This window comes from Pieris napi, chromosome 19 (assembly GCF_905475465.1).
Source record: "Pieris napi chromosome 19, ilPieNapi1.2, whole genome shotgun sequence".
Taxonomy (NCBI): Eukaryota; Metazoa; Arthropoda; class Insecta; order Lepidoptera; family Pieridae; genus Pieris; species Pieris napi.
The window spans coordinates 3,698,724-3,725,739 of record NC_062252.1 but is presented as its reverse complement, the minus strand read 5'-3'; the positions used below and the strand labels follow the sequence as shown (position 1 = coordinate 3,725,739).

At 36.0% G+C, this 27,016-nt stretch overlaps 1 protein-coding gene and 1 long non-coding RNA gene across 2 annotated transcripts in view; both read left to right on the top strand.

Moving 5' to 3' along the window:
- The window catches only part of LOC125059368 (protein O-mannosyl-transferase TMTC1-like), a 119,295-nt gene extending 93,442 nt beyond the window's left edge, over positions 1-25,853 (top strand). Inside the window, exons 3-15 of the mRNA XM_047663766.1 lie at positions 1,714-1,891; positions 4,392-4,465; positions 5,394-5,531; positions 7,661-7,837; positions 14,417-14,606; positions 14,965-15,086; positions 15,963-16,127; positions 19,369-19,482; positions 21,126-21,269; positions 22,441-22,640; positions 22,912-23,077; positions 24,249-24,372; positions 25,220-25,853. Coding sequence (XP_047519722.1) covers positions 1,714-1,891; positions 4,392-4,465; positions 5,394-5,531; positions 7,661-7,837; positions 14,417-14,606; positions 14,965-15,086; positions 15,963-16,127; positions 19,369-19,482; positions 21,126-21,269; positions 22,441-22,640; positions 22,912-23,077; positions 24,249-24,372; positions 25,220-25,519 — 2,092 coding nt within the window. The 3' untranslated portion in view covers positions 25,520-25,853. The remainder of the gene's footprint in view (positions 1-1,713; positions 1,892-4,391; positions 4,466-5,393; positions 5,532-7,660; positions 7,838-14,416; positions 14,607-14,964; positions 15,087-15,962; positions 16,128-19,368; positions 19,483-21,125; positions 21,270-22,440; positions 22,641-22,911; positions 23,078-24,248; positions 24,373-25,219) is intronic.
- On the top strand, positions 16,474-17,618 carry LOC125059370. The gene is made up of 2 exons (XR_007118647.1): positions 16,474-16,623; positions 16,806-17,618. It is a non-coding gene; the product is annotated as an uncharacterized LOC125059370 (long non-coding RNA).
- Positions 25,854-27,016: the final 1,163 nt, after the last annotated feature.

The following is a 27,016-nucleotide window of genomic DNA, read 5'->3' as shown; positions in this document are numbered from 1 at the left end:
TTTCATATAAAGGTACTTAACATGAATTAAAAGCTCACGTAACGTATACGTAAGTTATTTCGCGTAAGTAAACTACGCAGTAAGAAGACCTTTTTCTCACAATTTACATCGCTAGGTGGAAAATATCTTATAAAATTCTACGTTCATTCTGCAGTTTATTTCGCCTTTTTACTTTTTCTTTTCTTTATAGTAAAGAAAAGTTTCTTTATTTCTATATTCCAAAGTATTATTTACGTACGTTTTCTTGGCATGAATGCGTGATGGTTAAACTCAATTAAACTTTGCGAAGATTAAAATACATTTAATTTTAAATATACGACATAATCGTTGAAATTAAAAACTGTCTCTGAGCTAAAAAACATACTTCATCCGTAATTAAGTTAACTTATTGTATTTAATATAAATCCAAACACAATTTTTACATATAATTGATATATTAATAAAACTCTGCTACTCATATAATCGTTATAGTGAACATGACATGGTGTCATTTAAATAGTTTTAGCTGATGAAAGTCTTTAAAAGTTATAAATTACATTGAGAACTATCTGTTACATACTTGAAAGTGTTATCTCAATACAATTATCGGTGTATCAGTTTTAACATTCCCGAATAAAAATGGAACAAGCGCGACCAGCGTCGAAATTAAATATAAAGGCTGACTAACTGGGTCAGCCGAAGCGTGAAAACGATGACTTCTTATTAATGCATCGGGAGTTCATACAAAATCGGCCCGAATCATATCCAGTTTATTGATTCATTTAATGGATCCAGAATGTTTTATCAAACCATGCCAAATCATAATATGACTGCTTCACGACTGATTTGAGAGCGACCGCTTCTGCAAAAACCGCTGTGAGAGTTCGAAAAGTGAGTTACAGAATCGCAAGGCTGTACCATTGTAAAAGATAGTTTCGACATATTATTGTATAATTTACATCTTATTTACCTACTTGAAAGTTTTTCAAGCCGAAATATAACGGCTTCGCGTTTAATCAGCAAGCATTTCTGATTTCCTTCACTCGTAGTGGATTTAATAAAACATCGTATAATATGTGGCACACGAAATCCAAGTTGTCAGGGATCGTTTATTAAGATGTGAGGACCTGACAATGGTGATTAAATTGCGTCAGGCGAAAGAACTCTCCCGGGGTAACGAAAAATTTAAGTTACAGGAGCTGACATCAACGTCTAAATTAAATTAATAATATTCTAAGCATTCGCGTTCGGTAAGCCATAGAATTAAAGCAGGTAATAAGGACAGTCACCCGTCTTAGTGGGTATGATGGTATTTGGTTCTGCACTTCTCGCACTCATCATGTTTCTTTTTTTTAGTTTTTCCCTTTAACTAGGGTTGCCTGGAAGAGATCGCTTATTAGCAATAAGGCCGCCCGTTGCATTCCTTATAATTTTGATGTATTGATTTTGATGTATTGATTTTGATTTGTGTTATTTGTGTTTCTTTTATTTTTATTGCAACGAAGTGTAAATAAATCATAAATAAATATGACATGCATATTTAAAATGTATGTGGGTAGTTGATAATAAATCTGCTATTGGTGTACAGCGATATTTTTACATCATCTACACAACTCAAATTTTTCTTAAGCTTGAATATATCGGTTCATAACCGATAAAGAAGTTTCAATTAAATTACGCATTTAGTATTTACTAACTTGTCCTCGTGTAAACCAGACGTTATTTTGCTTGCAGGTTAAACTACGCGCTAGCCGGTCTAAGACCTTGGTGGTGGCATGCAAGTAATGTGGTCCTACATGCGGCTTGCAGCGCGCTCGTCGCTCGTACGTGCGTTACCATAGCGCGATTGCAGCGGCCGTTTGCAGCACTTGCTGCTTTACTATTCGCTGTACATCCTATACATACAGAAGCGGTAAGATATAGTTCTAGCATTTGGCAACGCAGATAGTGGTGTTTCTACAGATAGAAAAAGCACATTCTAGTCCACAATCGTCTTTAAAGCTTAGGTTTCCTAGAAAAGCGGTGCCGTTAACTAGCGGCCGTGATTTTACGGTTATTAAGCTTAGGTTTCCTAGATAAGAGGTGCTGTTAACTAACGGCCGTCGTTTTACGATTTTTAATAACGGCCGTCTTTACATTTTAACCTAATGCAAAAAAACAATCATTTTCGCTCGTCAATTAAATATGGGCAACGCTACACGCGAAAAACGTTGAACTACTGTTTATCACCGCTGTGACGGCCGTTATGCAAATGACACCACAACTATTTGACGTTACGGTGACACTCAATGTTCTCTAGAAAACCTACTCCTGGTAGGGGAGCCCAAGAGGGGATTTCGGGATTTACTAAAGCGCGGCAGATTAATATATAGGGGGATACCTTGTACCCGGTTAAGTACCTCCACAAAATATGAGGCCCATATATAAGGCCGCACGTGAAGGAGACAGGATCAGTTTAGTAAAAAAAAATTGACCATCAGAAATTCCCGAGCGCGTCAGATTAAGGTAGGGTGAGTTAATTACATCCTAAAAAGTGTATATTCCACTAATCTGACAATTTGAGAGTGACGGAAAAAAAGGGGAGGGCAACAAAGTTGTAAAAAAAAAACGTCATCTCGACATTCTCGAGCGTAGCTAATTTTTTTTTTATTTTGAAGGAAATAATTCAAGAATAATGAAAAATATATAATCTGACGATTTCCGCAAGCCGAAATAACAAAAATTCGTCGATAAAGTTAAATGCGTGCAGCTGCGTGATGCCTACATTTCCTTAAACCGATCGGAATCTACTAAACGGCGTTCTAAATATTTCCCTCAAAATTACATTTCCTGTGAATTTGAACCGATTCGGACCGATAGATTTTGAGAAATTTTGAAAAATCTTAAAAAAATAAGAAATATTTTTTTTTAAAGTGGTTTCTTTATCGATCAATTTCAAAAACTAATCCGCCTTTGAGCTTGAAAAACCACGTCGATCGCCACCAAGCTGGTCAAAAGCGGTTGATTCGTTCGAGAGATATCGTACACGAAAGAAACCCGAAAAAGTGTTTTTTCGGGATTACTCCGAAATTTGTAGTTCGATCAATTAAAATTGCAAAATTGTTTATGAGGATGATAAAACTGCGTCGAATGCCGCCAACCGCGTGAAAATTGCTTGATCCATTCAAAAGTTATTGCGGTTTGAAAATTCCAAAAATAGTGTTCTATGAAACTTCTATCAGACTTTCGAGCTGGGAGAGCTCAAATGCATAGAAATGTTATTTCTTTGAACTCAGCGAGCTCAAAATATCAATTTTAAGCGCCCAGGAATGGAATTAGCGGGAAGTTGCAGGCATGGCCCTTTAGGTGAACCGTTTTTCTATTTTTTTTTTGTCAGATCAGGCGAATCCCTCTAGATAATCGTCAGATTATGAGACAGTACGTTTAGAACATAAAGATGAACCACATATATCTTAATCTGACGCGCTTGAGTATTTCAAAATTGCGATTTTTTTTTGCAAATTAAGAAAATGGCTGTGGGTTTGCGTCCCATCGAAATCGTCAGATTAGTGAATGAGAGCTTTTTTTTGGTGCACTTAACACTCCCTTAGAAAATCTGACGCGCTCGATAATTTTTTTTTTTTTTTAATTTTCAACCCTTAAATACAACCACCCGCATCATGCAAACGATCAGATTAACATACGTACATTATTAAAAATACGTAGGGCATAGATGCTATCAATATCTGACGCGCTCGAGGATGTCCATGCAACAGTTTTTTTTTACATATTTAACTATCTATAGCCGCTTCCCCCACCGATGAAAAGGAATTTATCATATAACATTTTTTTCTTCTTTTTATCTAAGCTTTGCATCCCAATAGGTCTCTACGACGCTCGAGTAAATCCCCATTTAGCATCGTGGGCTCCCCTACCATCCGATGTCATTTATAGACAACGTATGGGTGACGTCACCCAACGTTATATTACGGCCGTTAGATAACGGCACCGCTTTTCTAGGAAACCTAAGCTTAAGGCTGACAACGTAAAGGTCCTGCAGGTGTCATAGAGCAGCGTTCTTTTATCGAAGCCAACTGCTTGTTGCCCCGAATATTGTGTGATTTAACAATGAAGTTCCTTGGTATTATTATTATGATACAATGAAGAAGGTATGTATTTAAGATACATGTTTTTTTCGCTATATTGTGATTTAAAATGTTTCAGAAAATACTCACATTTATAATTACCGAATTGATAGCAGGAGTAAATAGTATGACGGTTTTGGATTTGACTCCGGGCAAAACAATCATTTTGTTTTGGAAGACAGAGCAACCTTACAGTAAATGCTCTAAAGGATTATCAGTAACATATGACGCAAAATATGTCTGTATCCTTCATTTGACATTTAAAATAAACCTTGATTTGTTTTATAGGTAGCAGGTGTGGTTGGCAGAGCGGATGTACTTGCATGTATCTTCTTTCTATCATCTTTATTAGTATATCATAGGTGAGTAAAACGTTAATAAAACATTTATGTAAACATCATTGATGCCGTGATTCAAACTTACTGTCGCTTTATCTCTAAGCTAATGCTGTTAAAAAACTGTTAGTTGCTTTTCAAAGTATATTGTTCGATAGAAATAAACGTTCCTTTTCAGTTAAAATCCTAAATTCATTGTAAAATTACATCGAAATACATTTAAGTGATTTCACCACTCCCATTCCGGCGATAATAACAATAAATGGTAGACTGTTAACTTGTAAAAGTCCATTTCAATCATTTATAATTTGTTCATATTGAATGGAAGTCGAATGTTGGAAAAGTGAAATTCAATTTTAACTCTTTATTTTATTTATTGCGTAGAAATATTGTCTAAATTATTAAAAGATTAGGCTTAAAGAATGTTTTTAGTTACTACTATTATTTTAATATATACTAAATGTTTATAATACATGTCATAAATAAATAAATCAGCACTACAACCTCTTTAGGTCTTGGCCTCAGATTTCTGAATCTGTTTCATGATCATTTTTAAATCTAATAGGCAAGTAGGTGATCAGTCTCCAGTGCCTGGCACACGCCGTCCTCTTTTTGGGTCTAAGACATGTCGGTTTCTTCACGATGTTTTCCTTCACCGTTCGAGCAAATGCGCACATAGAATGAAAGTCCATTGGCGCACAGCCAGGGATCGAATATACGACCTCAGGTATGAGAGTCGCACGCTGAATGTTATAATTATAGTTTAAATAATAATTGTATTTTACTAAAGACTCTAATAATACGGGAAACAATATGCCTCAATGATGATATACAATATTTTGTTCTGTGCCTTTTCATGTGAATTTATTTCCCTTTGCATCGATCCCTGGACGTTTTGAGCTTTGGCTGTTATTTAATTAAGGCTGTAAAAATTAATAGTAACCCATTTTTGCAGACCTACTAGTAGCAAGAAGAGTGTGTGCTTAAGTGTGGTGCTGGGAGCTCTAAGTATGCTGGCTAAGGAGACAGGTGTAACAATATTACTTCTCAACCTGGCTATTGACTTCTACAGGTGCTGGCCTTTCGTAAAGAGGTTAGTTTTGTTGGATGTTCTTAGTTTATAAGTTCCGGTGTGACAAAACCGTTGAACCGTTGAAATTTTTTTTATATAGCAAGTCTGAATTTACGAATCTACTCTCTATGCCTTTACGAATCGTTTCGCAAGAACTAAGGACTTTTGGCCCCCGTGTTATTTGATTAATGAACGTATGATTCAATGGCAATTAAAGCATACATTACATTGTAAAGAGCCCTTCTAATTATGTATGATTAAATAGAAATTTGGCCTGTTTCCCTATTTCCTTTATAAACTAATTATCTTCTTTGTGTCATGATTGGTATAATCCCTTCACATGAGCTAATTATATTGCTCTTATAATGTAAATAATTACAATGTCCGTGTTTTGTGTTCAAGTAGAACATTTAAATACATTATTTTCTATTAGTATTAATATAAATAAATCCATATGAATCGATTAATAACTAACTTAACTTATGGAAAAGAATAGTCGACAACGGCAAAGCTTTAATTTTAAATTTAGTTATTTTTTTAAGTTTTCGATATTGAAAATACATAGTTGAATATAGAACCTGTATTTGTTCACACTGATACGCGTGCGTTATTGCCTTATTTATAAAAACTAAATTAAGGTAGTGTTTCTTTTCATCACATCATTTATACAATTTGAAGGAAAGAGACAAAAAAGTACTTCCGTCAAACAGTGCTATAACACTGATTGTTTTCTTAATAAAAGCGACTTTATCCAAAAATTTCAAGAGTGTTTTAATCTAAACGTTTTGTTTAATATAACTAATTTTAAAAAAATCTTTAGATTTATGGGAATCTCGGATTTTCTATTAAAACTAAATTTACTTAACAAGTAGAAATTTAAAAACATGTTTTGAGTGATTTATTAAAATAATCTACCAAGCACTACAACTGTATGGATTTTGGCCGCAAATTGCACCAGTTCTTTATTTTGTATAAACAAGTAGGTCATCACCCTTCTGCGCTTCATCATCGATTCTTGGGTATGGGCAAGTGTTAATTATGTTAAAAAGAAAAATCCATTAGCACAACAGTTATTTGAACGCACGATCTCATGGTTGAAAGTCGCTCGCTTAAGCCAGTAATCCAACACTGTTTTGTTGATTTATTCTTACATTATATTACATTAACTTTGAAAAGCCTAAAAATGTTCATGCATAGGGCTGTAGGCTAATCTTGATTTGCCAGTTAAGAAATATATCAAAAACAAGCGTTTCGCGCTGCCTTATGCTCCATTAGCGACACGGGACATTTCTTTATTGCTACGGCAAGGAATTGATTAATTCGCCCACTAGTTATTATGCTAATGCGACAATAAATGCCTTTTTGCACCTCATACCATAAATAACAGATGCAATTCGACACACAATTATTACTTCACATTTCAATGATTTACTATTGTAATTTGTATTTCCGTACAGTCTATTTTATGACTATTAAAAGTTGAAACATTCATAATTACATATTGTTCAATTTGGTTAGGATATAAAATGTAAATATATGTTGGTAGCGATCAGCTTAATTCCTTATACAAAAATACATAAATATATCAGTTAAATGCACTATAAAGTTGTTGCAGTGATATCATGTTTTAATAATTCAACGAGTTTATAATGCTTACAGCCCTGAACCAAGATAATACTAACTAATAGCTAATACTAAGCCAGGTATATCAATTATAATATAGTCTGTAAACATATGTTATCATAGAGTAAAAGAAAACTTCGTTAAAGTATATTGATAACGTGGGATAACGGGAATTTATAAAACTCATGATCTTACTCGATACACGGTATATTTTGGTGTGATAAGTCTTGTAAAATGCGAGTTATATTCTAAAAGAAATAAAAAAATCAGTGGCTCTACAACCGTTTTTTTGGCCTCAGAGTTATGTATCTGTTTCATGATTATTTTCACGATGTTTTCCTTCACCGTTTGAGGGAATGTTAAATGCGCACATAGAATGAAAATCCATTGGAGCACAGCCGGGGACCGAACCTTCGACCTCAGGGATGAGAGTCGCACGCTTAAGCCACTAGGCCAACATTATATCTCTTGTCTACTTTAAAAATAAAATTATTTTGAATTAACTGATGTTTAATACCTTTTTTTAGGTCAATATGCTCTATGAAAATAGAAAAGAAGTGTGCAGGATTGTCAATAAGAACAATTAAAGTCGTCGTGTCCCTCGCATTGCTGATCAGCGTTCGTCTCGCTCTGTTGCACGGGACGTGGCCTGTTTTCTCGCCCCAAGACAATCCTACAGCGTTCCACCCGAGTTTCTTTGTACGGTAAGAGTTAAAAAAGTTTTCGCACTTCAAAAAGGATATTTTTAAAAAGCTACACAGACTAAAACGTAGTAAGTAGATTACATGCAGGATTTCATAAATATTGTATCACTGGAAGCTTTCGGACTGGCCTGTCAAATATAGGTACATATTTTAATAATTGTTTGTAATTTTAATGAATAAGAAAGGATATATAATCACAAATATATCTCTATACTAAAGAAGGACAGTCATGGGTCTATATAATATATACCTCGCGAAAAAAATTTTAATCACCGCAGTACTATTTATTAACTTTGTTAATTAGTTGCAATAAGGACGAAATATATATTTGTTTTCATTCACGGGTGATATGTTTGTGAACAAATATGTTTAGTCAGAAATCGATAACGAAACCTGGCTCTTGATGTATTTTCAAAATATGCAAAGGCAATTCGTGACTGCTAATTTAATATATTATATATACTGAATATTACATTGAATATTGATATAGTATAAATGTATTGCGATATCAATAGACCCATGGATCGATAGATTGAGATTCGTGGTTATAATCCGATGAGTAGACAGATTACGAAGTAATTATTGACTGATATTAATTATAAGCTGTGGTATTATTATAATTGAGCTAACCACGATTAGTTATTTATTTATTTACTTTACCATTGGTTTGATTCGATTGATTTATTATTCAGCACACTATCCTAATGAATTGGGTTAATCACTACTAAAACTAGTGAAAAGATCTAAATAATGTTTATAATAACATTTGTGCGCTGTCCCACTTTTTTAATTTTTTTGGACATAAGTTATGATGAAAGAACTTATGAAATTGGTCAAGTAGTTTTTGTATTTAGTCGTTCCAAAAATAAAAGGTGTGGAACACGACAAAGAAAGAGGCAATTACAAAGAGTATTCAAAAGGACAAGAAGGACAGGACACTGGAGAAAAACTATATTATGTTGGTATCCAACAATTGGAAAAAAGTTGGACGGTAAAAGAGATGGGAAGAATGGAAGGATCTAGAAGAGGCTTTTGCCGGGACGGCAAATGGACTTAAGTTTATTTTTAATTGATTGTGTATGAGAAAAAGGGACTTATCCGAAATTATGGCTAGTTTATTTATTTTATTGTATGTATGTATATTCTTTTGATATTTATTGTTTATGAATTAAATCCTCCGTAACATAACTTGGCACTAATTTAACCTCTATTGTGACGCTGCCAACTTCTAACTCGCCCCAAAATTTGTTTTCTATTGTGAACTGGGCAAAGTTTGCGTTACCGTCAATGAACATGAATGAAAATTCAAAATTTCTATAACCCTTTTGAAAATCTTGTAATAATACGATTCAACGATAACACATGAAAGGTAATATTGAGGAAATTTTGAAGAAGTTTGTAAGATGTTGGAGCTATTGTTAGGTTTATTATATTCTATGAAAAGAGTTTTCATATACAACCTTTTTTTTGCACCAGCAACATTGTTTGCCGCCATGTTTGGTTGTGCGTCAATAAAACGAGGCCATTGTTTAATAATTAATATGCAAAATAAATCTTTAATACATTTAAGTTGAATTTTGTTAAATTATTATAGTAAGAAGAGCAAGAAACAGGTTTATTAATGATTGTGCAATGTAGGTTAATGCATATCTATATGTCCATTTCCTAGTGGGAGTGCCATGCTGTTGCCTTCGGGCTTCAGCCAAATGGGCAGGCACGACCGGGGCAGTACCACTGTCTCTCAGAAAACCGGCGTGAAGTGATGCAATAAGTTTGCCTTATTGTACTCGCGTTTCGTGCGGTGAGAGAGACTCCCGGAGCCCATTTCCCCCCCCCCACCCCCCCCCCCCCCCTCTACAAGAAATATGAAGGTGCAGAAAAAAAGACAGAATCTACCCCAGGGGGGTACCACACGCGCTCGCGGTGGAGAATCCCCCTCTGGGCGTCCAACACCGGGACACTCTGCGCCCGGTGGTGGACGCACAGGCTGCCCTTCGTATTCTGGGGGGGGCAATTCTGCGCTCGGAAAAAATAACATAATTCGTTCTCGGGGCAAACGGAGCAAACCTACAAAGGCACCCCCGTCCACACTCGCCGTGGACTTCACAAATGTTAGGGGGCTCAATACCAATATCAACGCAGTCCACTACCATTTAGAGACTGCGAAGCCGGCCTTGCTCTTTCTTACCGAGACTCAGATTTCCTCCCCGGCTGATACTTCCTACCTCTCCTACCCGGGGTACAAATTGGAACATTCATTTGTGCCGCGGGCGGGAGTTTGCGTGTACGTCAGAGAGGATATCTGTTCTCGTCGCCTCGGGACGCTTGAAGGAAGGGACCTATCTAACCTCTGGCTGCGCGTAGACTGCGATGACCATCCGCGATTCTACGCATGCCTGTATAGGTCCCATAGCGGAAATATCGAAACTGACCGACTCATTGAGCACATCCAAATGGCTACAGACTCCCTGCTCGAAAGGGTTCCTACCGCTGAAATCGTTATACTTGGCGATTTTAACGCCCACCATGCCGATTGGCTCGGCTCTGAAACTACCGATCACGCGGGAAGATCCTTTCACGACTTTGCTTTAGCCTACGACCTGACACAAATGGTCCCTGCGATTACGCGAATACCAGATGTGGATGGTCATAAACCCTCTTTGTTGGACCTTCTGCTGACTTCACATCCGGAGAACTATCAAGTCTCTGTTGACCCGCCATTGGGTTCATCAGATCATTGTGTGGTCCGGAGTACTGTGCCATCTACGCGCCCTTCACGGCCCCGCTTTATGGGTTGTCGCCGTATTTGGCACTATAAGTCAGCAGATTGGGACGGGATGCGGTCTTTCTTTGCGTCCTACCCTTGGGGGCCTATGTGCTTTTCGCCGGAAGCTCCAGATTCCGTCGCCGCCTCTGTCGCCGAAGTGGTTCTGCAGGGCATGGAACTCTTTATTCCATTTTCTGCGGTGCCGATCGGTGGCAAGTCTCAGCCCTGGTTTAAACGTTCTTGCAAGGCGGCCTCGCGTCGAAAGCGAGAATGCTTTAAGGCATGGGCGGAAGCGGCGAAATCTCGTGATGCCAATACCAGCGAACTTAAAACAGCATATAACTCAGCCTCCAGGTCCTTCAAACGAGAAATCACTAAGGCAAAGTCAGAGCACATTGCCAGATTTGGCGAGAGATTGGCCCAACTCCCTTCAGGGACTCGAGCCTTCTGGTCTCTCGCCAAAGCTGTCCAGGGGAATTTTTGTCAGCCCTCCATTCCGCCACTGCACAGGGAGGATGACTCTCTGGCCCACACTGCGAAGGAGAAGGCCGACCTTTTGGGCTGTCTCTTCGCGTCCAACTCGACTTTGGATGACCGAGGGAGATCACCACCGACCATTTCGCGGTGTGATTCTTCGATGCCGGAAATCACATTCAGGCAACGTGCTGTCCGCAAAGCACTATCTACCTTGGACATTCATAAGTCGAGCGGGCCGGATGGTATCCCCCCAATTGTGCTGCGTACTTGTGCTCCTGAGTTGGCTCCGGTCTTAACGCGCCTTTTCCGGTACCTGTACTCGCTCGGCACTGTCCCGAAGTGCTGGAAGACCGCTTCGATACATCCGATCCCAAAAAAAGGCGATCGCTCTGATCCGTCCAACTATCGCCCAATAGCTATAACCTCCTTGTTCTCCAAAATAATGGAAACCATTATTAATTGCCAGCTCTTGAGTTATCTAGAGGGTCACCAGTTGATTAGCGATTCTCAGTACGGCTTTCGTCGTGGTCGCTCAGCTGGTGACCTCCTTGTATACCTTACCCATAGGTGGGCGGAAGCAATTGAGTCCAAGGGGGAGGCGCTGGCGGTAAGTTTGGACATAGCGAAAGCCTTCGATCGGGTGTGGCACAGAGCACTGCTCTCGAAGCTTCCAGCCTATGGGCTTCCCGAGAAATTATGCGATTGGATCTCCAGCTTTCTGGCCGATCGGAGCATCAAGGTCGTCATCGACGGAGCATGTTCCGACCTTAAACCCGTGAACGCTGGGGTCCCACAAGGCTGTGTTCTATCCCCGACCCTATTTCTTCTGCATATCAATGATATGTTGCAACTTAGCAACATTCACTGCTATGCGGATGACAGCACTGGGGATATTCTTTACACTGGCCGGGCAGGTATTTCTCGGGCAGTTGTTGATGAGTACCGGAACAAACTTGTGTCTGAAGTCGAAACTCTACTACGTGGAGTCTCAGACTGGGGCAGACAAAACCTAGTCCAATTTAACCCCAAGAAGACACAAGTTTGCGCGTTTTCCGCTAAAAAAACACCCTTTGTCGCTACTCCTCTTTTCGAAAACACTCTTCTTAAAGCCACAGCCAGCATTGGAATACTTGGCGTTGACATATCGAACGACGTTCAGTTTCGCGGTCACTTGGAGGGAAAGGCTAAATTAGCCTCCAAAAAGCTTGGTGTGCTCAGCAAGGCGAGGCGGTACTTCACTCCGGGCCACCGCATGCAACTATATAAAGCGCAAATTCGGCCCCACATGGAGTACTGCTCTCACCTCTGGGCGGGGGCTCCCCAGTACCAGCTCCTTCCACTTGACCGTATACAACGCAGAGCGGTTCGAATCGTCGACGACCAATCCCTCTCCGAGCGGCTTGATCCTTTGGCGTTGCGTAGAGATGTGGGGTCACTCTGCATCTTCTACCGCATTTACCATGGAGAGTGTTCAGAGGAGTTGTTCGGATTAATACCTGCAGCTGAATTTCATCATCGGACGTCGAGACAGAATACGAAATTCCACCCGTATCACCTCGACGTCCGCCGTTCCACAACTGAGCGTTTTTCAAGGCAGTTTTTGCCGCGCACAACCACTATGTGGAACCAGCTGCCCACTGAAGTATTTCCGAACCAATTCGACTTAGGGTCCTTCAAGAAAAGAGCGTACCTATTCTTAAAAGGCCGGCAACGCACTCGCGAGCCCTCTGGCATTGAGAGTGTCCATGGGCGGCGGTATCACTTAACATCAGGTGAGCCTCCTGCCCGTTTGCCCCCCGTTCTATAAAAAAAAAAAAAAAAAAAAAACACAATTTATCATTGAATTCGTTTGTGAATTTCAAATCAGTGACTATGGTTTTGGTACATAAATGTCACCGGAAAATTGTAAACACCGTTAGATTGTAATCTATCTCGCGAGATTATAAACTGTCGAAAGATTGTGAACCCCAACGAACTGCTTACAATTTAACGTATTATTATTCGGTAGTTATATGAAATTGTTGGAAAGTAAAATTAATCTGTAATTGACCAAAGAAGTTTGAATGATAACTAAGTTAGTGTAGTGCAATCTACCGAATAATAATAAGTTAAATTGTAAGCAGTAAGCTGAGAATCACAATCTTTCGACAGTTTATAATCTCGCGAGATAGATTACAATCTAACGGTGTTTACAATTTTACGTTAACATAAATACCAAACATTTTTATCTATTCTGTGGTTTAATAACGAACGCGCGGTTCGAAATTCGTCGCACCTGCCTGACAATATTACAAACGCTTTCGCATTAATATGATTACGTTGTAATAGAAGATGGTTATTTCCACAATAAGTAGAAATGGCTAATCTGTAATAGCCGCAAACACATTCGTGCGTTGTACGAGCATTGTGTTTCGCATACCGTACGACTTATTAGCTTTTATAAGCGTCGCTTTGCAAATCTCTTGGATAAAATAAGTTATAATGCCATCGCATATTAACTTGTAATGGAACTTTTTCTTTGTCAAAGTAATGTCATTTTTTCAGCCAAAATATTATACTTGTATAAATTTAAAGAGTATAGAGGCAAGAACATTATGCTAATTTCAAAAAGTTCCCAGAATTCTCTTAATGAAAGAGATCTTTTATATATTGTTGTACTTCGTCGGATTGAGTATTTTTGGGCTAAATAACCATGACGAAATAAACGTATATCATTACAATATATAACTATTCACTTGATAAATAAACTTAAATACTCTTTGATAACTTTAAGTCCTTTTTAACCATCTAATGTATTTAGTTATAGTACATTTACTTTTTACTGTAGACAGTGTTATTGAATACTCGTATGTCCGATCTGCAATGGAAGGCTATCATACAGGTCTTCTCTAGTCATATTGTAGGCACCTGCCTATCACCAGTCAATAACTGTATTATGTAAACTTGCAGAGGCAATGCAAACATTATGATTGCTCACATGAGAGGAGTTGGGTTGGTTCTATATCTCGTTACAACTATTTCTGTACTAAATCGGGCTATTTAAATAAAACTTCAACGGATATAAATGCAATTTTATTAGATGTTTTACAAACCTCTTTGAGGGTTTTCAGTAATCCTGTTCATGGCGCGATAGGACATAATATGATATAATATGTACATATTTTTGGTTTATATTCGCAAAGAAGCTTTATTTCAATTTACGTAACTAAGACTGCTGTGGGTACGTTAACATTTCATGCTAAATGAATTTCACTCACCATAATTGATATCTAAACCCGTTTTTTCGTACTCTTCTATAATCTTTCAAGACCGCTCAAATTACTTTTATCTTGCAGACTGATGACATTCTGCTACCTGGCGGCCTTCAATTGGTGGCTCCTTCTGTGTCCCTGGACCCTGAGTCATGATTGGCAGATGGGCTCTGTGCCTCTCATCACCAGCAGCTGGGATCCTCGGAACCTGCTCACTTGTGCTGCATTGGGCACTCTTCTTCTACTCTGTTATCGGTGCTTTACAGATATGGAGGTATGTGATTAAAAAACGAAATAAAAAAAGGTTTTCTAACTAAAAACAAATATATATATTGTATATATAATATAATGCATGTAATGAAAATGTCTACAATCGAATATTTATTTATATATCAGTCACATAAACAACATAATAAGAAACCTTACACTTTTTATTTTCATTAAAGATCTCGTTCATAATTAATCATGAAAAGGACTATTTACGAGTACTAAAGATTTAAAATTTCCAATTTAATCCTCCTGTAATACGCTCAAATTGATATGTTTCAACATAAAATGATGAAAGTAAACTTAAAATACAAGATCTTATAAAATTATTTATATTTAATGATTTCCAATTAATTTTCACCTAGGTACAAAGACACTGTCCAGTCGTCGTGGGTCTTCTTTTTCTGGTCATACCTTTCTTGCCTGCCAGTAACTTGTTGGTCACCGTTGGATTTGTCATCGCAGAACGTGTTCTTTACATACCAAGGTAATCTTTCATTTCTGTACATCTCTATAACTGCTTAACTGCTGCCTGATGTTTATAAAGTCTTCTTTTAAGTTTTTCGTAAGATTCATGAATTATAAAAAAAAATAAAAAAAATGTTTGTAACATTTATGCTTCATGACATAATAGTCGAAGAACGTTTTGTTTCTTATAAAAAATTGTTTGTAGGAATTAATCTCTGGAATCAGTTCAGTAGAAAATTTATTAATTTGTTTCACCATTAATAAGCTTTATTATTCGTGAGCCCATTCTTGATTGTAATACATATTTGTGTTTACCTGTTTCCACACAAAGCCTTTGAGATTTTAGACCACTGTGTTACGCAAAAATATTTATTTCAAAGAATTTATACTCATGAGGATAAATGGAAAATTGATTATATAATGAGAGCATATTTACGACTTGTTAAACTAATGAGGTATCTTGTTACTGGGTTAAAAATTAACCCCCCGAGGGTAAAGTAATAAAATACTCCTTATATAATACTCGTTCGTTAGAACGGCTCACATAAATCGAATTCTTAAAATATTTTTATTCACAGAACATGATTGAGAAAAAACTCTGGCAGGTTGAATAAAATAACTTTCTAGAATCTAGATCAAACTTCTGTTTATTTGTTACTATTATTATACTTAAAAAAATGATACAAAATTCATACTGTTTTGCTTGATGAAAATCTTGCCGCACAGTAATGCAATGTTCTGTGATAATACAGAAGAAAGGAACGAACAGATAATTGTGAAACAGGCTTTATTTTCATAATAATGATTACGACACGAAAATAAAGCCTTAAGCAGCCTAAGCATTCATTTCCTTATAGTAAACGTACAACATCAATCTATTTCGATTTTGTCACAGTGTTGGAAGTGTAATAATAACTGCGTACGGTGTCCAGCTGATGTGGTATTCAAAGCCGGGATCAAAAGTGTTTCTGGTTGTCGGTCTGGTGGTACTGGCAGCTAGTGGGGTGGCCAGAACACACAGACGTAATGCGGACTGGCGCGACAGGGCGACATTATTACGGTTCGTAATCTTTTAATATATATAATTAAATAATAAAAAAATATTTTTGGCTTTAGAATGCATCCGTTTCTATGATCATTTTCATTTCATTGACAAGTAGGCGACTGTCTGTCTGACAAATTTCGGATTTGAGATATGCTAGCCACACAATATTTTCCTTCATCGTCCAAGCGAGTATTAGATGCGTACATAGACAATAAGTCCATCGGTCCACGGCTGTGAATCAAACCACCTACCTCATGGATGAGAGTCGTACGCTGAAACGACTAGGCCAACACTGCTTTTAATGAATTATGGTACGAAAGCATACGTCACGTATACACGTCATTTTCATTATCTTTTCTTTGGTTAACCCTAGAAAGATAACGTGCGCCTCAGAGGCGCCCGCGAAATATATATTTCGCTGCCATTTTGTTACCGACGCGCATACAAGTTTGTGTTTCCGGGCCAATTCAGTCCTTGGTCATCACTTCCGAGAGACTACTGCTTCTGTTCGGTAAGTACCACAGTTTTGCTGTAAGAGCGATGCGTTGCGCTCGGGAGGCGCATGTTTATCTTTTGTGTAACTTTCGCCACTTTCATAGTGATTTTGTTTTTACAATTTTTTACCAATGTACGGTAAGTTTAAAGGTAGGTTTTTTTTATTGGTGAATACTTATTGTAATTAATTGATTTTAGGAGCGTTTTAGCATCATGGCGAGCAGAAGAGTGTTGGATGAAAGAGAAATTGTTTCTTTATTGAATGAAGAAGATGAAGGCGCAGATGTCGGCAGTGACAGTGAGATCGAGGACCATGTAAGTGAAGACAAAGTGCAAAGCGATACTGATGATGAGTACGTAGATGAAGCTATGATTTATGAATATTCGAATGATCCTTCATCGCAGAATGTCACTGAAAATACTGGACATGACCAACGCCGCCTAATGATGTGATCAGGGGCAAGAATAGGCATGTTTGGGATACTGCTAAAGGACAAAATAACAGAAGAACGTCTGCGATCAATATAGTTCATTCCAATAGAGGGCCTAGTCGCATGTCTCGAAATATTATTGAACCACTTACATGCTTTGAGATATTTACAACTGACGAGATTATGCAAGAGAAAGTATTGAGAATATCCTCGAACAAACTAACCGAGAGATGTCTGAAGAAGCTGATGAGGAACCTCCAGCTAAAATTTGACGGTACTGTAGCTTATATACAAAAAAAAGAAGAGAATGTCCAAGATGAGTTGCACAATATGTAAAAAGACAGTGTGCGGAGAACATAAAAAAGATGGTTGCAACAATTGTCTTTAGCCGTTGATTTTTCCAGTATCTTTATAAAATTGAGACTGATTATATAATAATTAATTAATTAATAAGAAAAAACACTATAAAAATTACATATTTTTAAAAATTTCTACCTAAGTACAGAAGACTTCTAATTTTTGTTAAGGGTTTATAAATACCTACAAATTTTCATATTTTGAATAAAAATTTATGATAATACTTATGTATTTTATTTACCTATTAATAATTCAACAATTTACAGTGGTGAATGAAATAAAAATAATTGACATTCATTAAAAAAATCTGCTATTAAAATAGTGCGCCTCTCAGGCGCATGTTTATCTTTTCAGTACAAAAAAATAACGTTATCTTTCTAGGGTTAAATGAAGTTTAACTGATACGTGTGTGTGTAAGCCACACTTGAATATGTGTTTCAAAATTTTGGTCCAGTTCTGTGCTTGTTCTTATACGTAACAAATCACGTAGGGCAACGAAAATTTAGGGAATTTCTAATGTATTTCAAATTCAAAAATAATTTCATCATATAGGTACACTTATGATCGTGAAAAAAATAACTGTATATGAAATGCTTCTAGCTTTACATTTAGTGCCAGTTCACATATCAAGGGCATAGAACGGAAGAGAAGAACTGGCAATAAACTCTCCGCCTCTCTTTTTAATCTCCATGTTTTTTTTTTACATAACGTTTGTAAGTAGCTGCAACCATAACACCATGTTCCACATGACATCTTAAGTAATTAATAGTAATAACATAAATTAAAAACAAAGACCAGTCCTCTATCAGCAGGAGGCATGGTGTAATAGGAGCACGCACTTACATTCTCGTGGGAACAACACGCAAACACATAGTCGAAATAACTAATATCACCGAATACACCAATTCAAGTACGACCAGTCACCACAAGTGACGTTTAACGTAATCTCCTCAAATATTAATGCTTAGTTTTAATGTGGAATACTCGCAGTCGTGGTAAAAACCGCTTTATCTAGTTTATTGACATAAATTGCAGTTGGATCTGATATACAAAAATGCACTTAAAGTTTTATATTTCTTGGCGCAGAATACAAGGCATGATAAATCGGTTTACTTTAATGTGTATTGTTGCTAAGTTATAGTCAACCAACAAACTTTACAAACATACTGCGTGTAATTGTCATTTGTTTTTAAATTTACAGTTCAACTTTTTGAGTTTAAAGTTTTATTTTCCATAACAATTACTACTTTATATAGGTACAATTGCATTATAGTTTGTAATACATTTTTACTATGTACAAGTATATCAATCTCAACATACATATATCTCAGTATATTGTTTTCTATAGTAACGCAACTAATCGTTAGTCGAAACATTGGCGGATATAAGTTATAATTATATCAAAATAATTATAACACAACAGCATGAGTTTAAATATATAACGATTTGATTTAGAAAACCTTATTTGTAACTAAATATTTAATATTTATTCTAAATGTACGTGTTCAACTGATGGAATAAGAGTAGATATTCACTTATTGATGTGCCAATCCTCTTAAAAATATGATGTAGCGGCGGCCATTGCAGATACACGTCACCAATCCAGGGCAAGGCCAGCCGTGCGATTCTGTTAATCCGTGAGTTCACCTCGCACTAACAACGCTCCATTCGTCACTCACGTCATTTTTGAAATCTCATGGTATTCTGTTAAGCAATTTTACATTGTGTCTTGACAAGCGGAGGGAGCTTGTAGTTTATTGTTTATCAGAATGCCAAATCGTAAAATGACTGTTTCACGACTGATTTGAGCGCGACCGAGAAAACCGCTGTGAGTGTTTGAAAAGTGAGTTACAGAATCGCAAGGCTGTAGTCTGCGACAAGCTTTTATGTACTCAAGTCGTAGGTGTACATTGCTCTTTAGTAGCCATTAAACATAGCTAAAGATAATAAATATGTGTTATTTTTATTTTTAGCGCGGACGTTGCAAACCTGCCGCAGAACGCCAAACTTCACTACAACTTGGCAAACTTTCTACGAGAAACAGAGCAGCCCGACTTCGCCATCAAGCATTATAAGGAGGCTTTGAGGTTTGTGAACGTGAAGAACTTTTTAACTAGTAATTCACAAATTTCACCTTCAACAGGAAGTCATTGTTTTCTCGCGTTTCTATTACTTAGTGATTAAGAAACACAGATTAGGGACCTTTATAAAGCCGGTACCCGTGCCAATAGTTGCACGTTTAGATGACTGCATAATTATCTATTTCAAGATGCATATTTCGTTGCAATCATAGAATGTAATAAACCAAATTGTAAATAATTGGTTGGATTTTTATTCCTTTTTGTCAACGGCGTTACAATCTATGATTTACGGATTTCTAAATCACTATCACGGTCATGATTCATAAAATAGAAGGTTTATGACTCACTTTATTATTTATTTTAGATATTTTATGATTCTCTCAAATGTAATAACGTTATATCTTATATATGACTCTGTCAATATATATGTCAAGTTATAATTCCAATAAAGTCCCTCTCTCTTTTTGTAGACTTTTTAGTTTGAAAAAAATCGCATCGCATGTTATTTATTTTGTAAAGCAGTATTCCTCTTTCATTTGTAAACTTTCTTTCGATCTGTGCAATTAGCACTAGCTCCAACGGTGAAGGCAAACATCGTATTGAAACCGGCATAACTCAAAAACAAAAACAAATGACATTCTCATACACAGAAGACTGAACACCTACTTGTTTGTGAAATTAAATTGATCGTAGAAGCGGATGCAATCTGTAGTGTTGTAGCTTATTACGTATTTATTTTAATTATTGTTATATTACATAGTTTAAGCAAACAGCTTGTTATCACTATCTAAACATATTATCACCATACTTTTCTGGATTAAAGTACTCACACGTAGTTTATCTTTATTTATTACGACATTCTAAGTTGTACAGTACTGCAGACAGGTATTGCATTGCAGTACTACGTGCTGCAGATACGCGTATGAAACTTGCAGAGAAATGTAATTTCTTGAAATTAACATATTTACATAGAGTTATTTCCTTGCTCGAGAATATGCAGTAATTTGTTCAGATGTCTTTTGATAAATGAATAAATTCGTTTAATTAATAATGAGAATGAGTTTATTTAATTTTAGTCCTAATTATTTATAATTATGTAAATTATATAAGGTCTCGTAACTGTTTAGATAAAATAATAGCACGCCGTACCTCTTAAAGGCTCGCTTTCACGTCTTCATGGGGTAGGGTTATTCACTCATAGGCAATGACTTCTGACTTTGACTGAGTGATTTCACGCATATGCCTCGCATCCTCTAATGTTTTCTATTAAAAGTTAACATGCTACCAGGTGTGACGTATTTACTCTTATGCCAGTATTAAAACAAATGAACGTTTAGGAAAGCTGTTGGTCTCGTACCTACTTCTTTTGTATTTAAACTAAAATATTTAATTGTTGTCTAGAACGTCAATCAAACTTAAATCTAGATTCGAGAGCTGTCAAACCATTATTTCTGTATGAAGTTGACAGTTTTTGTAAGACATATTTGACAGTGCTGAATCGGAAACTTGAGAAACGAATTAGAATATTCTAATTCTTTTTTCTTTCTTCTATTTTATAGACCTTTTTAAATGAGAAAAGGTCAAGGGTCTACGGCCTATATAGACCGGATACAATTTTTTTGCATTAATCTTACACATTTCTTCCTAAGGTTGTGGCCAACATATGCAAGCGCCCACAACAACATTGGAACATTGGTGTCGGGCACAGACAACGCAGAGCACCATTTTCTACAAGCGATACGATACAACAAACAACATGTCAACGCTCATTACAACTTGGGAAAGCTTTACAAGTATGTCTCTGTATTCCTTAACCTCAGAGTAGGAAGTAGAGTATAATTGTGTATTTTTGTAGGTCATGCTCTCCAACCGGAAATAATACTTTTTCCCCCGGAAATGGAATACTCAAAACTTATATCACTTAGTACACTACAAGTTTGTGTTTAGTTTCTCGTAGAAAGTAATTTTATAAAAGTGGTTCCGGTTTTAAAACCAAAATTGAGATAAAAGCGAAGTAATGATAATGTTTCTTTAAAATACCGCATGGCTAACCATTTTCAAGAAACTAACTGAGAAAATCTACACTAATTTAAAATAACTATAATATTAGCAAACTTTTTCGAATCTCAGACAGTAGAAATCATTCTAAATATTTTACAAAGTTTAGGTAACTATGCTCAACGTTAAGCGAGCATTCCCAGTTAACTCTGATAGTTAAAAGCACGCCACAACTCCAGAACAATAGAAGCTTGTTAACTTTATTTCATAACATACATATAATATATGCTTATAACCTCAAGAGGTAAAAGTTCCATTTTCTTTTTTCGGAATCGCGTTGAAATGATAAAAAATTTTACGTAATCACTACATAAACGTATCAAAACAATAGCATGATCAATGTCCACATCGGATTTATAGATAAAAGAATATGATACTCGTATATATAAATCTACCTACATATAACATAAAACAAAAACAAAGTACAGTAGTTTTTTAAACACTATTAAACAAGCAGTGTTGTCCTAGTGGCAGCGAGCGACTCTCATCCCTGAACCTACGACAGGTTCGATTCCCGGCCGGACCAATGGACTTTCTTTCTATGTGCATTAAACATTCGCTCGAACGGTGAAGGAAAACATCGTGAGGAAACCGGCTTGCATTAGACCGAAAACGTCGACGGCGTGTCAGACACAGGAGGCTGATCACCATGCTTATTAGATAAACAAATGATCATGAAACAGATACAGACATCTGAAGCCCAGACCTAAAAAGGTTGTAGCTGATGTTTGTATTAAAGTGAAAAAAAGAAAACGTTTTTCTGCAACGAATACTATTTTTTATTTAAATGCACACATTTATATTACACCACGCGATGTCATGGCCACCAAGAGACTGAAAGAGAATTTCCAAATTATTTGTTAAAGAAGTTTTCAATTAAAACATATATTCTTACTCTTCTTGCAGGAAAACAGGTCGTATGGAGCAAGCAATAAGAATGTTGGAACGGTGTATCACGTTGCAACCTCGATTTGTTCAAGCTCATGTTGAACTGATGTCGTTGAAACCAGAAACAGAAAAATTGAGCATTTTGAGAAGACTGGTAGAGTTGGAGCCTAATAACTGGGAACATTATATTTTGTATGGAAATTGGCTCAAGAATAAAGGTATGTTTTGCGTAAATTTTGTGGATTTTCTTTTATATTTTCATGTGCAAGCTAAAATTTCATTCAAGTGTTTGTGATTGTGATTCTAAACTCAAACTATATTGTGGATTATTTTTTAATTAATTTATTGCCTTTGCTCAATGAAGAATTTCAAATGTCCTGAGTTTGAATCCTGATGAAACAAGTAACAGTTTCGAAAGAGTGTAACGCCTAAGTAAATATTATGACTATAAAACAAAGATCAAGAATAAACTAAAGCTAAAACTCACAGGTCTACTAGGTCCAGCATCCAAGTACTATTTAGAAGCAACAAGAGTTAGTATCCGTTCGAAGTCATTACAACGCTCCGTGCGGGCTGACCTCATCTCCTTAAGATCAACTGCACTGGTGTATCGAGCTTTAGGGCAGAAGTCTAGAATTTTACAGCTTTTGACACGGTAAGGAAATTACTATACCAACTCTTTTATCCAAAAGGACCTGGTTTTTGACTATTAAGATTTTGTAAACACATATATAACAGTGACCAATATTCCAGCAAATTGTACTTTTTTATTTTGGTACTAATTTTAAAGTGTTGGCTATCATCCCTAACGTCCTAGGTTCTATCGCCGGCTGTGCACCAATGGACTTTCTTTCTATGTGCGAATTTTAACATTTGCTCGAACGGTGAAGGAAAACATCGTGAGGAAACCGGCTTGCTATAGACCCAAAAAGCCGATGGCGTTGTGTCAGAGTAGTCTGATCACCTACTTGCCTATTAGATTGACAAATGTTCTCTGAGGCCGAGACCTAAGAGATCATGTATTGCCACTGATTTATAATTTATTAATGTTACATATAGAATAAGAGTACAACAAATGCATTCGCTATGACATCGATTTTCAATAAGCGTAGTCTACGAGTTGCTATTATGCGAACGACACTCCTGATAAATAAAGCCGGGAAACGCGTTAACAACGATATCATCAATCAGTATCGGTTTAATGTTGGTTTTAAAAAGATACGTGTGCTGGTTTAATGGGAGTGTCCTGTTGTGAATTGGCTTCCTGTATCATTATTGATAATGTATGTCGCGAAATCTAAGAGCAGTGTTGGCCTAGTGGTCGTAGGTTCGATCCCCGGCTGTGCACCAATGGACTTTCTTTCTATGTGCGCATTTAACATTTGCTCGAACGGTGAAGGAAAACATCGTGAGGAAACCGACATGTCTTAGACCCAAAAAGTCGACGACGTGTGTCAGGCACTGGAGGCAGATCACTTATTAGATTTAAAAATGATCATGAAACTGATTCACAAATCTGAGGCCAAGGCCTAAAGAAGTAGTAGCGCCACTGATTTTTTTTTGTCGCTACTTTGAACGATACTATATTAAACTATACATTATAAAATACTAATGTTTATAATACATTATTTTAACTAAATTAATATGTATATTCAAAACCACAGGCTGTGAGCGAGTTTGTTGTTTGTTGGTTGTTTTCTAATATCATCAATTAGGATTTTTGTTGACATCGTAAACAAAACGACGGAAAAAATTTGGTGAGGTTTATCTTTAAAATAAGGTTAATATGTAATTATCTACTAGCTTTAACCTCTATTATTTTGCAGATGGCACACATGGCGAAGAGGTTGGCCTAGTAGCGCTGCCGCCCATATGTATTGGAGAGATTGGAGACTAAAGATGGAACTGGAGGGGAGAGTTCAGATCTATTCCAAAGCAGTGAATCCTACCGTATGTGATCTATATATTTTTTAACTCTAATTAAGATATGGTATACAGATAACTATATATGTAAATTATGTTCTCTATTATATTATTATATAAAATTTTATACTAACCATGTTACAATGTACGTACATACTTGTGTTATTGGTTGAAATTTGCGATCTAACCACTAATTAACTACGTTAATATTATGTGTATTCAGAAGTTAATTGATAATATAATTAGTTTTATATAATTAAGAATATAATATTGATGTAGACTATATACAGTCTGGTATTTATTTAAAAAAACCTGGTAACTAACTTTTTTAGAGACAGGGCAACAGGGATTATAATATTTTTGGCACTTAATATATGTTTGAGTAAAAACCCACTAAGAAAGGATTTTTAAAATTGTATACAGCTTTAATAATAGGCGTTCTATATATGAATGTACGTTATGTTACTTAAAATCCTGAACTTACGATCGAGTAAGTTGATATCCAGTTGTAAATTCATACTAATGATCAAATAATAATAATTAATCTATTTTAAGCCGCAAACAAAATGTCCCGTTGTTATTGCTTCCAAGCTCTTTAAAAAACAAAGCACTATTACGATAAAACATGTCACAACTATTTAAAGTTATGAAATGTTTAACTTAGCTTTAATAATAATAATAATAAATCCTTTATTTGCCATGATAGTGTTACACAATAAAATAAAAACAACAACAAGAAAAGTCCGCACAATCAGCCATACAATAACAGGCATGCAAATGTCATAATAAGAAGTCATTTATGAGTAATTGTTAAACTTATGTTCTAAATATGTTTCTTTATACATTTAGTAAAAGTGTGTTTCCTTTTTCACAGAAATCAAAAACATGCTTTGACCACAAGCACCTGGTAGTTGAAGCGGTTAAAGAGGACATTCCCATTAAAACCAAGAACAAAGTTAAGAAACAATTAAGTGATTGTGAAAATATTAACTGTGCGTGCACTTCTTGTAATAAGAAAAACCTATATCTATCAACTCAAATAAAGAATACGCACAACAAATCCGAAATCGGACTAAAAGATAAAAAATGCAGACACAGAAAGGAAAATAAAGATAGCGATCTTATGCCGAAATTGGGTGCATTGACTGAACATATTCTAATGAAAACTTTTTAATATGGACTTATAGTAAATACGCTGACAATATCGCGAGGTTAATGTAGATAATGTTTTTGAGGTTAGGAATTTTATGAATAGCTCTTGAACTATATCAAGCTTTTATGGAATTTAAGTTCCACTAACTTCAACGGTAACATCGAGGGGAGTTATTTATGTTACATGTAGGTATATAGTATATATATCTTAATCTTTCAATATGTGATCAAATTATGAAATGTGTCATTACATCTACGACAAACATAAACTCAAACTCAAAATATCTTTATTCAAGTGGGTAACCAAGTACACTTTTGAATTGTCAAGTTAAATTAATCGTAAATTTACATTTACTACCAGCCCTGTGATTCTGTAACTCACCGCAACTCACTCAGAGACCGCCGATGCGAAAACCGCTGTGTGAGTTCGTGAAGTGAGTTACAGAATCGCAGGGCTGTTCGCTAGTCAAAGGCGTAGAGCGGGTAAGAAGAACTGGCAAGAAACTTTTCGCCACTGTTTTTAATCGCCAAGTATTTTCATACAAATTATTTGAACTGGAGACATAACTGAACATATTATATTTATATATTTTCTAATGTACATACTTTTAAAATTAATTCCTAAGCAAGACTATATCACCGTTTTTATGAATATTCTATTATATTACTTTATTCATGAAATATCTAACCTCAGGCAGATAGATAGTCAACTAATATAGGTAAAGATTTTGTAGAGAAGAAAAAGTATATTTTTGACAGACGGGTAAGCATAGACAATGCACGGTTTATACGCTAGTTTAACTATTTGTATTGTATTTAACTCTTTCTCTTACTTTTCCTGTCAATAATAGATGTCATAATGTCTAGCGTATTGTGAATTTATGTATGGCTCTTTTATACTTCAATGATTTTGTTTTGAATAATTTTATAACATTTTCTTACAATACGAAAAAAAGGATTTATGAACATAAATCAAACTTAAAGTACTTGTTAAACAGAAATGTTAGTGCATAAATAATTTTTCATACAGAACACTTAATTCTTTGTCAAAGTTGGTTGTAAGAAAAAGAGTTAAGTGAAGGAATTGATAATAAGTATAGAATAAGCTTGGCTTTCAGCGCACGTCGGCCGAAAGCTTATACCTTTGTTATAACATATTTAAGTTGTATATACTAGGATAACAAGCACCTGATAATGCTTTCAATGTAATAATAATAAACTTTTTCGACATATCACTTGTATCATTTTATATTTTCCTCTTTGTATATGTCACCGTAAAATTGTAAAAACCGTTAGATTGTAATCTATCTCGCGAGATTGTAAACTGTCGAAAGATTGTGAACCTCAACGAACTGCTTATAAATTAACGTATTATTATTCGGTAGTTATATGAAATTGTTGGGAAGTAAAATTAATCTGTAATTGACCAAAGAAGTTTGAATGATAACTAAGTTAGTGTAGTACAATCTACCGAATAATAATACGTTAAATTGTAAGCAGTACGCTGAGGTTCACAATC